At 34.0% G+C, this 14475-nt stretch overlaps 1 protein-coding gene across 2 annotated transcripts in view; it reads left to right on the top strand.

Moving 5' to 3' along the window:
• The first annotated feature begins 5115 nt into the window (after window positions 1-5115).
• The window catches only part of LOC108361722 (insulin receptor substrate 1-like), a 162658-nt gene continuing 153298 nt past the window's right edge, over window positions 5116-14475 (top strand). For both annotated transcript variants that reach the window (XM_017614431.1, XM_017614430.1), the window contains exons 1-4: window positions 5116-5426; window positions 5496-5642; window positions 5691-5771; window positions 5847-6488. In XM_017614431.1, coding sequence (XP_017469920.1) covers window positions 6402-6488 — 87 coding nt within the window. In that variant the 5' untranslated portion in view covers window positions 5116-5426; window positions 5496-5642; window positions 5691-5771; window positions 5847-6401. The remainder of the gene's footprint in view (window positions 5427-5495; window positions 5643-5690; window positions 5772-5846; window positions 6489-14475) is intronic.

The following is a 14475-nucleotide window of genomic DNA, read 5'->3' as shown; positions in this document are numbered from 1 at the left end:
AACTGGCTGCCGAGATAGGTAGATCTTCCACTCAGCCATCGATATACAAATGTTAAGTTTGTTTGTTCGGCGGACAAAAACTAAACAAGTTCTGCACCATTTTTTTTTTTTAATTTGGACATCTGCTGCAGACTTTCCAAGGTTGGTTATACTTAGGCGTGGTACCTTCCAAACATACAGAAACTTTTACCTATTTCATACACTCAGTGATTAAGGTGAGGGAAAACTATACATAATTTCATGGTTTTATTTAAATTTACTTACTTTTTCGATTGAAACCAAATGTATTGTTGGTGCATGCATAACAATTTTCAGCTTCGTGTTTTCCGGGATTTGTCCAAATCATTGGTAAACCGAATGGTAACGAAAATCGTTTTTTTGTCCACCAAAAATTCATGGCACTAATGCACGAAATACATGTGTGTTGGGCTGATTTCAAAACGAATTTACCACAAACGAAACAAAACTTGTTTAATTTATTGCAAAGCTTTTGAATTTTTTTCATCTTTAGGAGTTTCCGAAGACAATGATATGATGAATAAAAGTTTTTCGCAAAATTTTCGATGTTTTTTATCAATTAATATGACAGTCGCGCGCGTAGATTTTCGGTTTGTGTTTTTTGGTTCCCAACTTATGTGAAATAGGCGGCGGTCTAGCCTATTTGAAAGCATTACTCAGTCACTTTGACTTTAACGAACAACAGCTTTCACACTACAAAAAAGGTATTAAAAAGCCATTCGTACAACAGAAACTGCTAAAATATGCCAGAGTGGGATTGAAAAGNCGCGTAGATTTTCGGTTTGTGTTTTTTGGTTCCCAACTTATGTGAAATAGGCGGCGGTCTAGCCTATTTGAAAGCATTACTCAGTCACTTTGACTTTAACGAACAACAGCTTTCACACTACAAAAAAGGTATTAAAAAGCCATTCGTACAACAGAAACTGCTAAAATATGCCAGAGTGGGATTGAAAAGAACCCAAATTCAGGTCCAAACAGTGTATAAACTACTATTATAAAAAAATATTACGAAATAAAATATGAGTTGTAACGCAAAACCACATATCTGAACAATCAGTTGTATGGGAGCTATATGTTATAGTGAACCAATTTCCATGATTTTCAGAAATATTTTAGTAAAATAACCTTAAAACTGAGGTAATTATTAAAAAAAACCTAAAATTTAAGCAGATTTTCAAGCACCGTTATCTCGAAAACTAGAGCCAATCTGCAAAAACGGAGGACGCCATTGAATTTAAAAGATCCCAGTTAAGTAAGATCAGTTATCAAAACCTTTGCCCAGAAAAAAATCAAAACCTGAGCACAGTGTTTTAAACGACGAAAAATTCACTTTCAGAACTATAAAACTTCCCCCCTAAATATCTTCAAATTTTAGCGTGATACGAATTTTCTGTAAACGCCATCGTAATCTAGAGGCCAAAATTAAGTTTACGTATTTTTCCGTTTAGCTGTGATATTTTTGCCTCCCTACTTTGTTATTATACAAAGACGAAAAAAAAATTCTCTTAAAGCAAGGCGACGTTTTTGATCCGGAATATTAGGATAATAATTATTTTGGATCTCTGTAAAAAACCTTAGGTAAAGTCTCCCTTGCCCATATCGCTCGTTTAATAATATACAGATGTAACTCAAAATTTATGTTTTTGGAGATTTCATCACACAATCACAAAACTTGATAAGGAGAATATGTTCAGCCTAACAGATGACTAAACTTCCCAAAAATTACTAAGATATATGACTTTCCATCTGTCTTTTGGTATACCATCTGTATGAATTGAACAAAATTTGATTGCGTTTTCCCACAAAATTGAAATTTTGAAATAATAGTTTTTCACATTTTCTGATAAACGTGTAATTTTGAGTTGTGCCCCTTTTGAAGACAGTGTGCGATATGTACATACTTAAATCTAATATCTTAATACAGTGAGCTCGCGATAATATTAACATCCTAAAATATGACTACTCTAAAATATGAACCTTAGGCAAAAGCTCCAAAATATGAACTTTATTGTTTTTAAAAATTTCTAACGAATTTCAAGCGCTTGGTAATTTGGGGAACCCCCTAGTTATTTGCATTGGAAATGTCCATACGTGTTGCTCGGAAATGCTTACAGTGAATAACTTCATGTTCGGTTTTCTTATTGTTAAATATGCCTCAAACATGTGATCCATTATTTTAAAGTTTTTTTAACTGCAAGAAATCAAGTTTATTTGTTATAAAAAAACTTGCTTTAGAAAAAAATTTTAAAATTGCAAAGTAAGTTTAATATTTCGTTTATCAAGTCTCGGCTAATAGAAAGTTTATGTTTTGTATGAATTTGTTTGGAAATTTTGAAAATCGGTTATTATGGTAGACAAGAGGTCGGTTAAGGTATTAGAATACCCTCCATAGGTAATTTTTAATTACTTGAACACCACGATTATTCTAGATGCCAAAAATAGGGGAAATCCGAAAGTGGACCCAAGACAACATGATATAGATGATAACAGCTGCGTTATCGTGATGTGGTAAAGTATACATTATCCTCACCATATATACCATATTACCCTCCAATTTTTGAAGTAGGTATTTTTTGGGTTATTTTAAATTTTTTTCAATAACTTTGTTATTTTTGAATACAAGTAGTATTTAACTGAAAAATATTTTATAACTTAAGTTTCACTGTTCTCGTATAACAAATAATAGTTACAATAAAGCTCGTACATTTGCTACATATATAAAAAAAATACCTATACCACAATACCCGAAGCTCCCCTGCATATGCGGTTTGTTTATTTGTTTCACAAACAAAACGAATACAAGTTTCTTTTAAAGTTCTAAATAAAACATTTTTTTTAAATTAATGAAACTTGTTTTTTAATTCTTGAACCTTTCGTAAAAATGAACAATCTCGCAAAAATTAACAGGCTTGGTTTTAATTAGTTCATATTATCGCGAGCTCACTGTATTAAACATTTCCAGCCGATTTGTTTTTAGATTTTTTGGTGCAAGCGGTGATGGCTGAGCTCAATTGCCTTCTTGATTTCTTTTTCGAACTCAACAGGACTTTTCTTTTTAAATGCATCTATGTGGAATGAGATAGACTATCCAACAATTTTTATACCCGAGCGCACTTGTGCACAAGGGTATATTAATTTTGTTCACATAACGGTTGTTTGTAACAGCCAAAACGAATCGAGATAGATATAGACAAATGTATACATAAATGATCAGGATGAAAAAAGAAATCGATTAAGCCATGTCTGTCTGTCCGTCCGTCCGTCCGTCTGTCCGTCTGTCCGTCTGTCCGTCTGTCCGTGTACACGATAACTCGAGCAAAAATTGAGATATCTCAACGAAATTTGGTATGTAGGTTTCCCTTAATCCAAGGTAGGTTGGTATTGAAAATGGGCGAAATCGGACTTTAACCACGCCCACTTCCCATATAACGGTAATTTCCAGAAATACGAAAACTGCGATATTTTAGTAACTACTGAAGATAATTCACTCAAAATTGATATTTACAATAATTTTCAGACGAAAAATAAGAATATTATAAATTTTTGGAAAATGGGCGTAGCCACGCCCACTTATGGTTACATGTGTATATCTTGGTAACCGCTGCACCAATTTCTTCCAAACTTGGCACAGTTGTTGGCCTTGGTACAGCATAAAAAACCGCCGAAACTTTTTAAAATCGGACAATAACCACGCCCACATCCCATATAACGGTAATTTAGAGAAATACAAAATCTTCGATAAATCAGTAAATATTGAAGCTAATTTATTCAAAATTGATGCTTGCAACAATTCTTTACCAAGAAATACGTTTATGGTAAAATTTTGGAAAATGGGCGTGGCACCGCCCACTTATGATCACATATAAGTATATCGGTAACCGTTCTACCAATTTGTACCAAACTCGGTATGGTTATTGTACTTGCTAAAATAACGGCCGATTCTCATATAACCTGAAATCGGACTAAAATAACGGCCGATTCTCATATAACGGTAAATTTAAGAAATGCTTGAAACTTCAATATTTCGAAATTGAAGGACGCTAATTTACTCAAAATTGATACACCTCGGCTTACCATCTAGCGGAAGGTTTCGGAAGGGTGAAAAAACATATATTTAATACTTGCGCCGGGTATTTAATGTTCGGCTCCGCCCGAACTTAGACTTTCTTACTTGTTATTGTTAAAAGATATGTACATATGTATACGGTAGTGGCCAATAATTAGGGATACTATTTCTTTATAAGTTTTGACCATTTATTTAAGAACTTGCGTTGATTTTTGAGAGTTTTTGACTAAGTATGTTAAAAAGGTTTTTATATATATAGTTATAAATAAATAAAGAAAAAAATGGTCAGAACTGGTAGTGTCCCTAATATGTGAACATATTACCTCGTAGGATTGTGTCAACCAGTCTAAGTTTGTTTATTGGATATCTCTCATATTCCGTCCCAGTTAAACTGCAGCAATGCCTCGTCCAAAAATAAATGTTTAATAACGCTGGCTACGTCCTCAGACACACCTTTTATTTTTATGATATAAGTGACCTTTTGAAAAATTTATGCACAGCAATTAGAACGTGAAATATTTATTCCATAATATGATTCATTACTGTAAGGCACTCGGGGTTGCAGGAGCTGGTTTCTGTAAACAGCCTTAAGTAATATCGTAATAGAGTGTGTAATATCGTAATAGTTCTTAAGTGATGTGTCTAGGCCTTAAGTAATGCAACTAGTTTTTAAGCTATGTGTTTCAACCTTAAAAGGCTTATCACACGGTATGTATTTTACACGTGCACAGCTACTTTTTCGNAAGACGCAGCCGCGGTCAACATTTAAATGAAATTATCTTCAAAAAGTAAATGTCATGGACCAATCTAACGTTTCAAATAAAGAACCGATGAGATTTTGCAAATTTTATGCGTTTTTTTTAAAAAAAAAGTTATCAAGCTCTTAAAAAATCACCCGTTATAATCCATTATGGCTGTCAAAATTTAAATTTCGTGCTATCTGTTATTGTGTCTACACGACATGTAACAGCTTGTGTGTGTCACTTCTCTAACACAGCTGACTGATATAAATTCTTTGGTTGAAAAGTAAAAGTAAAAATGAATGAAAATAATAAAAAAAATTGCTCTGTGCAGCTCCATGATGATTGCAATCGCTTTAATAATCAAAAAACGTATAAAGGAATAAGCAGGGAAGCGAGTTCTCTGTGGAGAGAAAATTGGCTATTGTGTAGAGATGCTTCCCAAGGATTTCCTTGCATGGCCATAAACGAAATTCTGCCGGAGGATCCCAAAGCGTTCCGAAATTTCGGGCGAATGACAAAGGAAACGTTCTGCAGCAGGTTGCTCCCCTAATTGCAAAGCAGGACACAAATATACGGGAAGCTATTTCTCCAACTGCCAGGTGGGCCATATACATACATATATGTACGCTTGTTACAGAACATATTGTTTAAGTAAATGTTCTGTTTAGGTTGCTTGACACTCTCCGGTGTTTAGCGACTGGCGAAAGATTCCACCAATTAGCGTATGGATTTCGAATATCTCAGGCCGCGATTTCACTGATTATCCCTAAGACACTACGAGCTATCTATTCAGTTTTAGAAAATGTTTCTTGAAGGTAAATGAATTACATGTATTTCCACTTTTAATAAAAAATTGGTTACAGGTACCAAACACCCCAACTGATTGGCGAAATATAGCAAAGGAAATATGAAATGGAATTTTCCTCAGTGTTTGGGTGCCATTGGTAAGTATAAAATAAATGCACGTTGTTTTGAAACCGATTTTGGTGTATAATATCTATACTTTTTTAACTATTCAGATGGCAAACATATTGCTATTGCCATCAGGCAGAAATATGGCTCGTACTGTTATAACTACAAAGGTTTCCACAGCATCAAATTGCTGGCTGTGGTAGACGCAAATTACCAATTTCTTTGCGTTAACGTTGGAACCAATGGGCGAGCAAACTACGCCGCTGCGTTTAATGAATCATCGCTTTGTGAAGGTATCAAAAAAAATGCATTTAATTTCCCAGACGACAAAGTGCTACTGCTACCTATAAAAAATTGCCGTTTGTGTTCGTGGCTGACGATGCTTTTAAACTAACTACGCCCATCTTAAAGCCACATGGACAGCGATCAACGAACTACCACAAAATTTTTTTTTTTACCGATTAAGCAGAGCTCTTAGAGTGGTGGAGAACGCTTTCGGAATCTTAGCAACTAAATTTCAAGTTTTCCATCGAAATATTCACCTGCCAGTAGAAAAAGTTGAAACATTAACCTTAGCCGCATGTGCACTTCACAACTTCATTCGCTGCAGAGATGGATTCGACAGCAGCCTCACAGATTCCGAAGATACTGTCGCAGTAAATATGACAAATGGATCCTGGCGAAACGAGGTGCAACTAACTGATATTCAGAGATCACAAGCAAACCGATCCGGTGAAGAAGGAAGAAGGGTGCGCGACGAATATACAGAGTATTTTAACACACAAAGATCTATTCCGTGGCAACGGGTTGCAATTAAAAAATTTAATTTTTAATCAAACATCTACTGTTCACCATTGTGCCTGCAAATACAGTGATTCGAAAAAACTATAGCCGCACAACATTTTGCCAAGTTTTAACTTTTTTGTTATTTAATTTTGGTTGTTTTTTATAAAACTATAATTAATTCTTTTACATAACCCATGTAAATCCAGGTTTCAAACTTTGTGCAATATTTGGATAAAAAATCCTTAAACTTTCCTAAAAACTTCCGAGATTTTTTAATTTCCTAGAAATATTCTGGGTATGCAGTTTGGCAGCCCAGTTAGTTCTAATAGAATAAAGTATAAGTTTCTAGTGGCTAAAAAATACTTTTAATTTTTTTTGGAAGATATTACGGTTTTTTCATATTTTTATTTTGTGTTTACTCGTTGTATGGAAGCAAATGGGACAATCTTCCAGATTTTTATAATTTTTACACAATGTTTGAAATGCGGATTTATATGGTGTTTGTTACATAATAAACTAGACTTTTATGAAAAAATAATGACAATTAAATAAACAAAAGAAAAATGAACAAAATTGATCAAAATGTTGCTGGCATAATTTGCTGATCACAAGTGTATGTATATAGATATACATATGTACATTCAAACAAACCTAGAAACAACTATTTTTATGTAATAGAAAAATTCACAGGTTTTTATTGCATTAAAAGGTACTTTACATATCGCACGTTTAATAGTATACAGATGTAACTCAAAATTTTAATTTTTTGAGAAAACGCAAACAAAGTTTTATCATTTTAAAAAGTTTAATTTAACAGCAAATTACGATGACACCGAAAGAGTCACGTCAATCTTCAATTTAGGAAAACAAATTACAATTATTAAATTAGTAGATTGTTGTAAAAGATATTCATATTATTTAGAAGAAGACACTTAATTTTGGCCTTACATTTTTCATTCAGAGTTAATTCACTTTATTATTAAAAATTTATTCCGCCAAAAGTAATTTCATATGGTGTATTTCTAAATATTACATTTTCTTTTAAAAAATAATTTGAATTTTTAGGAAACAATCCGTTTTGCTGCAGTAAAGTATGTGCACGAAAAAAATTGGTCGCAAATAAGCAACAGCTCGGTTAATCATAACAGAAAAATAAAGACAGGTACTCATTTAAAAAGCTGAAAGCATTCTCCACCTTACTGCATCATTTCTTTTTAGCAACAAAAATCAGTGTAGAAACGAGGACCAATGAAAGAAATCGATCGCGAGTTAATATTGCGCAAAAAGCTGGAAAATCCCAGCATGTCCCATAACGACATCGCTAAAAAGCTAAAATTTCCAAAGTCTACCATTACTTATATGTTTGCAAAATACAATGAATGTTTATCTCTAAAAAGGAAGCCTAGTAGTGGCAGAAAAAGGGATTTGCATGCGAAATTAAGGCAAAGGAAGCATTATCTGCTTTTAAGAAAAATCTTGGACTTTCGGTAAGAGATGTCGGCAAAAAAGTAAAACATGTCGTCTTCATATGTACAAAAAGTACGCAAAACAGCAGGACTACGTTCTTACAAAGTGAATGCAGCTCCTAATCGCAACGATAAGCATAATTTGTTGGCGAAACAACGTCCTCGGAAATTGTNTGCATGCGAAATTAAGGCAAAGGAAGCATTATCTGCTTTTAAGAAAAATCTTGGACTTTCGGTAAGAGATGTCGGCAAAAAAGTAAAACATGTCGTCTTCATATGTACAAAAAGTACGCAAAACAGCAGGACTACGTTCTTACAAAGTGAATGCAGCTCCTAATCGCAACGATAAGCATAATTTGTTGGCGAAACAACGTCCTCGGAAATTGTACAGTCTTATACACAAATTTGGCTGTATTATTATGGATGACGAATCGTACGTAAAAGCCGATTTTAAACAAATAAAAGAGGAAATATTGCAGATAAATATAAAAACAAAAAGCTTGACAAATTTCCCAAAGAGTTTCTCATTTGGCAGGCAATTTGCCAATGCGGCTTCAAAAGTGATCCTTTTGTAAGCACTGGTACAATTAACGAAGAAATTTATGTTAAGGAGTGTCTGCAAAAGCGACTTCTACCTCTTATACTGCTTCATAAAAATCCAGTGCTTTTTTGGCCTGATCTCGCGACATGTCATCATGGAAAAATGGGTTTAGAATGGTACCATAGAAACAAAGTGTATTTTGTAGCTAGAGAGGTGAATCCACCTAATTGTCCAGAGCTTCGGCCGATCGAAACCTACTGGGCCGTTATGAAAGCCAAACTTCTTAAGACCCACAAAGCTGTAAAAAACGCACTACAGTTCAAAAATAAGTGGCGGCTAGTTTCCAAGGAAATCACTGAAACTTCTGTGCAAGGGCTAATGAAGGACATAAAGTCAAAATTGCGATCGTTTGCTTATTACAAGGAGAACTAACCTGTTTTTTTTAACGAATTTCAATAAAACTAAGTTTAGATGTAAATATATGTAAATATAGTTGAATTCCATTAATATATTTACGTTTTAGAACGTTTTAAATGTGACCAGTTTTTTTTCGTGCACATATTTTACATGTCTAAAAAGTATTCAATGATGGAAAACTATTTTTTAAATACTCCTGCTTAAAATAGATATTAATTATTATTCGATCATAAGAATAAAGTACTAAGCAATTCTACATTTCGATAAAGCTACACCTAGTTCACTAATATATTTACGAGTTATTACCAAATACCAAAAATATTCCAACTTGATTTTATATCGGAAAACTCTGAGCTGTTTCTTCTGTCACGGGTAGGACAAAGAAAAGACACTGCTTTTTGGAGAACGTATATTTTAGATTAGAATTAGATGTTTTACTATACAGAAAAGAACCAGCAATCCTAACAAAGCACAAACCATAACAAGAATTAGTTTATTATTAAAAAATTCAAAATTCTCCTGTCCAGGGTGGGGCACGTACGATATTCTTCATGAAATAGAGCTTCTAGTGAGATCCATATCAAAGGGCTCGGGTATGATGATTGTTAGAGGCCAAATACAAGATCTATTTACCCACTTTTATCACAGTAGAGTCATTTTAAGACGCACGATATACTGCTGCCCTCAGGATCTATTTTAGGGGGCAAAGTTACACCAAACGAAAGCTAGAATTCGCCAGATTGATGTATTAAAATGCATGGGAGAATGGATTTTTTGCAAACGCATGACATTTTATATGCATTTTCCAAATACACTTCTGCTCGGTGCATTTGATTGCAATGAAATTTCGAATGTGCCTTAATGATTTTCAAGTTTGTTTGGACTAGCTATGTATGTCTGGCTAACACTAACTAAAGGTTAAACATGGATATCGACTCCTGTTATCACGTCGATAGCGATGTCTAACCTGCTGTTAGTGTTAACCAGACATTGAGTAACCGGCCCTAAGAGTGGCTGGAGTTGAGTTTTTTTTGGAAAACTGATTTCATGGAAAAGCAGGCTCAAATTTAGCTATTCTTTGGTGAAACCATACGACGCCAAAAAAGATCTTGTGTATCGATGTCTAATCCGAAAAGTTATCTGCATTAGAATACTTATACGCAGATACAAATATATATCTTTGTCACTTAAATGCTATTTCTCAGATTGAATTTATAAATTAGGCGAACTTCTAGATTTTCTTGGTTAAAATTTTTTGAGGTAATTGTTAGTATTGCCTTTTGGATTGTTGGTAAGCAACCCTCATCATAGAATTCTCTGGAGTCTCTATGATAGTAATGTTTACCTTGACCTTTCGAGCTGACCACGCGAAATTTTTTACTACATCGCTTAGCCCATCAACAGTATTATGGTGTTAAATCAATCTGAACTTCAAATTTTTTGTGGCATTAAACATAGGTTTGAAACGGTAAACTTTTTTTTTATTGTTAGGCACCATTAGAAAAAAATTATAAGTGATTGTTACGGGCGGGACTCGATAAAACGTCAAAATCTTTAAAGTAGGAACTTATAATATAATAAAAGAAATGTAATAGGGCTGCATAGTATAAACACAATCTAGTTATGAAATTATAGAAAAATCCCTAAAGTAGTAACAGAACTATACGAAGCTTAAAACTTTTTTGTCACGGGTGGGACATGCAAAACCGTAGTGATTTGTTCCCATTATGTAATTTAAATGCCTATTTTTCTTCAATGCCATGTTGCTTCTTTGGGACGAAGAAAGATCGAGACATTTATTCCCCACTTCAAAAAAATAATAACTTTGTAAATACTTGATTTTTCAGAGTCTTCTGTTTTAAAATATATTGTCGTATTCAATTACTTTTCTAATGTTGAAGTTTCTAGTGCATTTACAGTGTAATAAAATATTATAACTAAATTTTTTCGTCGAAAATACGTTAATTTTAGGTATGTAGCATTGATTAATCAAGTATTCCATGTTCAATAAGTTACTTTTTAATTGGACACAAAGTTTCACTAACTCATGCAATACCCCATGAGTTAAATTAACTTATTAATTACCCAAACATAATTATCAATTAAAAATAAATTCGTAATATAAGCATTTTATGTAGTATTTAATCAGAACATAACGTCGCTGGAATAATGAAATAGTGTAACATGAAAAGTATAGTTTTGAGAAAAACGAATTGAAAGTTTTTATAAACTATTACAAACCATACAAATACAATTTCGTTTTTCGGGAATAAATTAGTGAGCCAAAGAGATATTTAAGAAAACTAAAGATTTTTCTAATAGATTAAAGGATTGTCTATCCAATGGTGCAATTATCGAATAATAGTGTATGTGGCATTTACACTGTTTCTTTATTCGAGCGACGATAACGTAAATCACAATTCAAGTTGGGATAGGTGAAAAATTATAAATCTTTTTAAATAGAGTTAAAACAAAGGTAAATCTTTACAGAAGACAAAAAACTTATAATATAGAATTATAAAGGTTTTCGTAGAAAGAAGGAATTGATCCTTTTGACAGAAGATCTCTTAAATCTTTTTTTTTTTTATTTTCACTCAACACCTGCTTTTCTGGATATGCTGGTTTAAGCGCTATTGTCGTAATGAGTTTCATTTTTTTCCTTTTGTTTCGTACATTAACTGTTTCGAAATTTTCCTCTTTGTATGATGTTTCATAAAAAAATGTAGCACCATGTTGCTTAGTCATTTTTAACATTTTAATTTCATTCCAATTTAAATTATTTTCATCTGTGTTGGTATTAAAATTGTACCCCCATTCTTCTTGTAAAGCTTTTAAATCATAAAATGATTCGAAACTCAACTCGTGCACTCTTAAAGGTGGGTTAGTTTTTTCCGCATTCTTAACTAAAGTTGCATACTGATCAGGGGTATACAGTGGGCCAGATTTTAAGTTCTTTTTTATCTCCTTCTCAATGAGGCTATGCACACTATCGGCTTCATTTTGCATATGGGCTCTGATTAAGAACTTATGTGTAATACTTTTTATTTTTAATGTTTGTACAGCAAATAAATACAAAGAGTCTATATACTTATTCTTATTTTGCACGCAGCAATTATCGGAGTAAAATATCACCTCAACTTCATCATCGCTTTGCTCGCTTATATCTTTCAAATAAAGCCATACACATGAACATATCTTAACAGCCCCTCGGTTTGCATCACACTCTGACCAAAAATAACAATGTACATTTTCGTATGCCGCTTTGGATTCCTTTTTAGTCAATTCTGTCACGGTAAAGTTTAGCAATTTAGTTTTGATTTGTAATAAAATGAAGAAGTATATCCCCTAGGACATTGCAGAACTGCCTCTAAATCATACACAGCCACTTTAAAGGTATTGTTTCAAATAATCTATATTCCTTCTCAATTTAATAATAAAGTGATTCAAGCTCAAATCATAAGCATCACAATACAAAATAATTTCTAAGAAAGGGAATTAAATAGAAAATGTTTTATATTAAACTTCAAAGATTTTCTAGTATAGTGAGGCAAGTCCAAAATAAGCCACTTTGTGATTAAACAATAACAAAGAATATATTTCTCTGTTAGTGAAATACAGATTTATTTTGTAATGATTCCCTTTAATTTTAAAAATCGAAGCCTTTTTATTGAGTAGAGCTGATGGACATGGAATTTGATCACTTTATTAGTATCAGCTTAGCGTCGCGTTTTTATAGAAAAAAGATGCAAATAAATGGTGTCCGGTGGCAGAATTGGGTTTTAGATTTACAGTTTCTCCCTAACCGCTGAGCGTATCGGTTAGCTTCGTCCTTCGTGCGGGTTATTTAATCACGATGTCGCAGTGGACGGGTAAACAACGTATTTCAAGTTCAATGATTAGTGTGCAACTGCTCGTCGTAGATTTTACAATATATTCGACGTTTTCCCCTACGACGACCCTTTCGTCGATCTTACCCGTATGGATTTTTTCTGTGAGCATACCTCAAAAGTAAGTCTACGAAAAAAACCCAGCGACCATCTCAGCACTAAAAAAATATCGTTCGTGAGGTTAATGGTATCCCAACATCACTTCTCTAGCGAGTGGCACGGAGTACGGAGGTCAGATTTCAAGAGTGTATCCGACGTAACGGTCAACATTTTTAGAGGAATAATTTTTAAAAAACTAAATCCGCACTTGTCTTTTTTGTAATAGTTATTGAAATAAACTTTTATCATTATTAATTCTTTTTTAATTTAGCTTTTAATTCCTAATTCTGCCACCGGACACCCAGTACATCTATTTCCGCCATTTTTGTCTTATCGAGTATTCTATAAGACTGAGCATAATGTCATTAGCAGGTTATTTTAATATATCATAAAATCTCAAAAAATTAAAATTTTGAGTTACATCTGTATATTATTAAACGAGCGATATGTCCATATGGAACTTGGATCTGATTTTAACAGTGCAATTCACATTTTTAAAACAAAAAATAAACATTAAATTATTAGTTTATGTGACTAAGTGCTACATAAAAAGGCAGCTCTTTAAACTGTTTGCAACATATTTCGTATAACAATCACTGTTAACTTAAGAAAGCATTAATTTGTTCAAAGATGTGAATATAAATCTTACTCGTATATGTTTTTATGATTTAAGTGGCTCTATATTTACACAATCTTCCAATAAGAACTGTTTAAATGCACTAATGCGTCATTTTTACTGTGATTATTATTCGTGATTTGTTGCAAACAAGTTCAGAGTTTAGAAACTAAGTAAGTCATCTTATGGAAGTATTAAATCGTAAATTGTCATTTGACATTCTTTGTCTCTTCTTGGCTCCAAAAAGCATAAGTGTGATCTCCTCAATTAGTTAATCTTTATTTTAATACGCAAATTTGATAATTGCGCTTTGAGAAAGTTACAAAACCATTCTTCTTGATGTTGTTGTAGCGGCTATAACAACCCCGCCCAGATCGGCTGATATCTCAGTCGTTGTCGTCGAGTTCCACTAACGGCAGCCCCAAGAAGCGTGCAGCCTCTATGGGGTCGGTCCACAGGGATGACGCCGTTAGGGTTGTGGGGTTTTGCGGGCATGCGAAGAGATGTTTCGAGTCGTGAGGGGTCTCTCCGCATGCCGGACATTCGTTCGGCACATCCGCATTTAGCCTACTCAGGTAGGAGTTTAGCCTGCTGCAGTAGCCAGAGCGAAGTTGGGCTATTGTTGTTCTGGTCTCCCGAGGCAGATGGAGCTCCGTCGCGTCAATGTCCGGTGTTTGTGTGCCTAGAACGGAATTCACAGGTCTTGAGTCTACATAACTCGAGACTGCGTCCCTGTGAATGCCGTTCAGGGCCTGTCTGTAAGCTGACGGGTCCAGAGGCTGCTTAATGAACCTCTGGACTTCGTCCGTCAGTTCATATAGATGCCTCCTGACGTGCCTCGGCGAGGGCTCCTCTGCAAGCAGCTGTCTATTTGGGTGGCCACAACTGTGGCTCCCAACCAGAAACTGCTTGCAGAGCATCGTG

The sequence above is a fragment of the Rhagoletis zephyria genome, unplaced genomic scaffold, assembly GCF_001687245.7.
Source record: "Rhagoletis zephyria isolate East Lansing unplaced genomic scaffold, Rhagoletis_zephyria_1.1 Rzeph_scaffold_00828, whole genome shotgun sequence".
Lineage (NCBI taxonomy): Eukaryota > Metazoa > Arthropoda > Insecta > Diptera > Tephritidae > Rhagoletis > Rhagoletis zephyria.
Note: the sequence above shows the minus strand (reverse complement) of the source record. Positions and strands in the feature narration are given on the sequence as shown.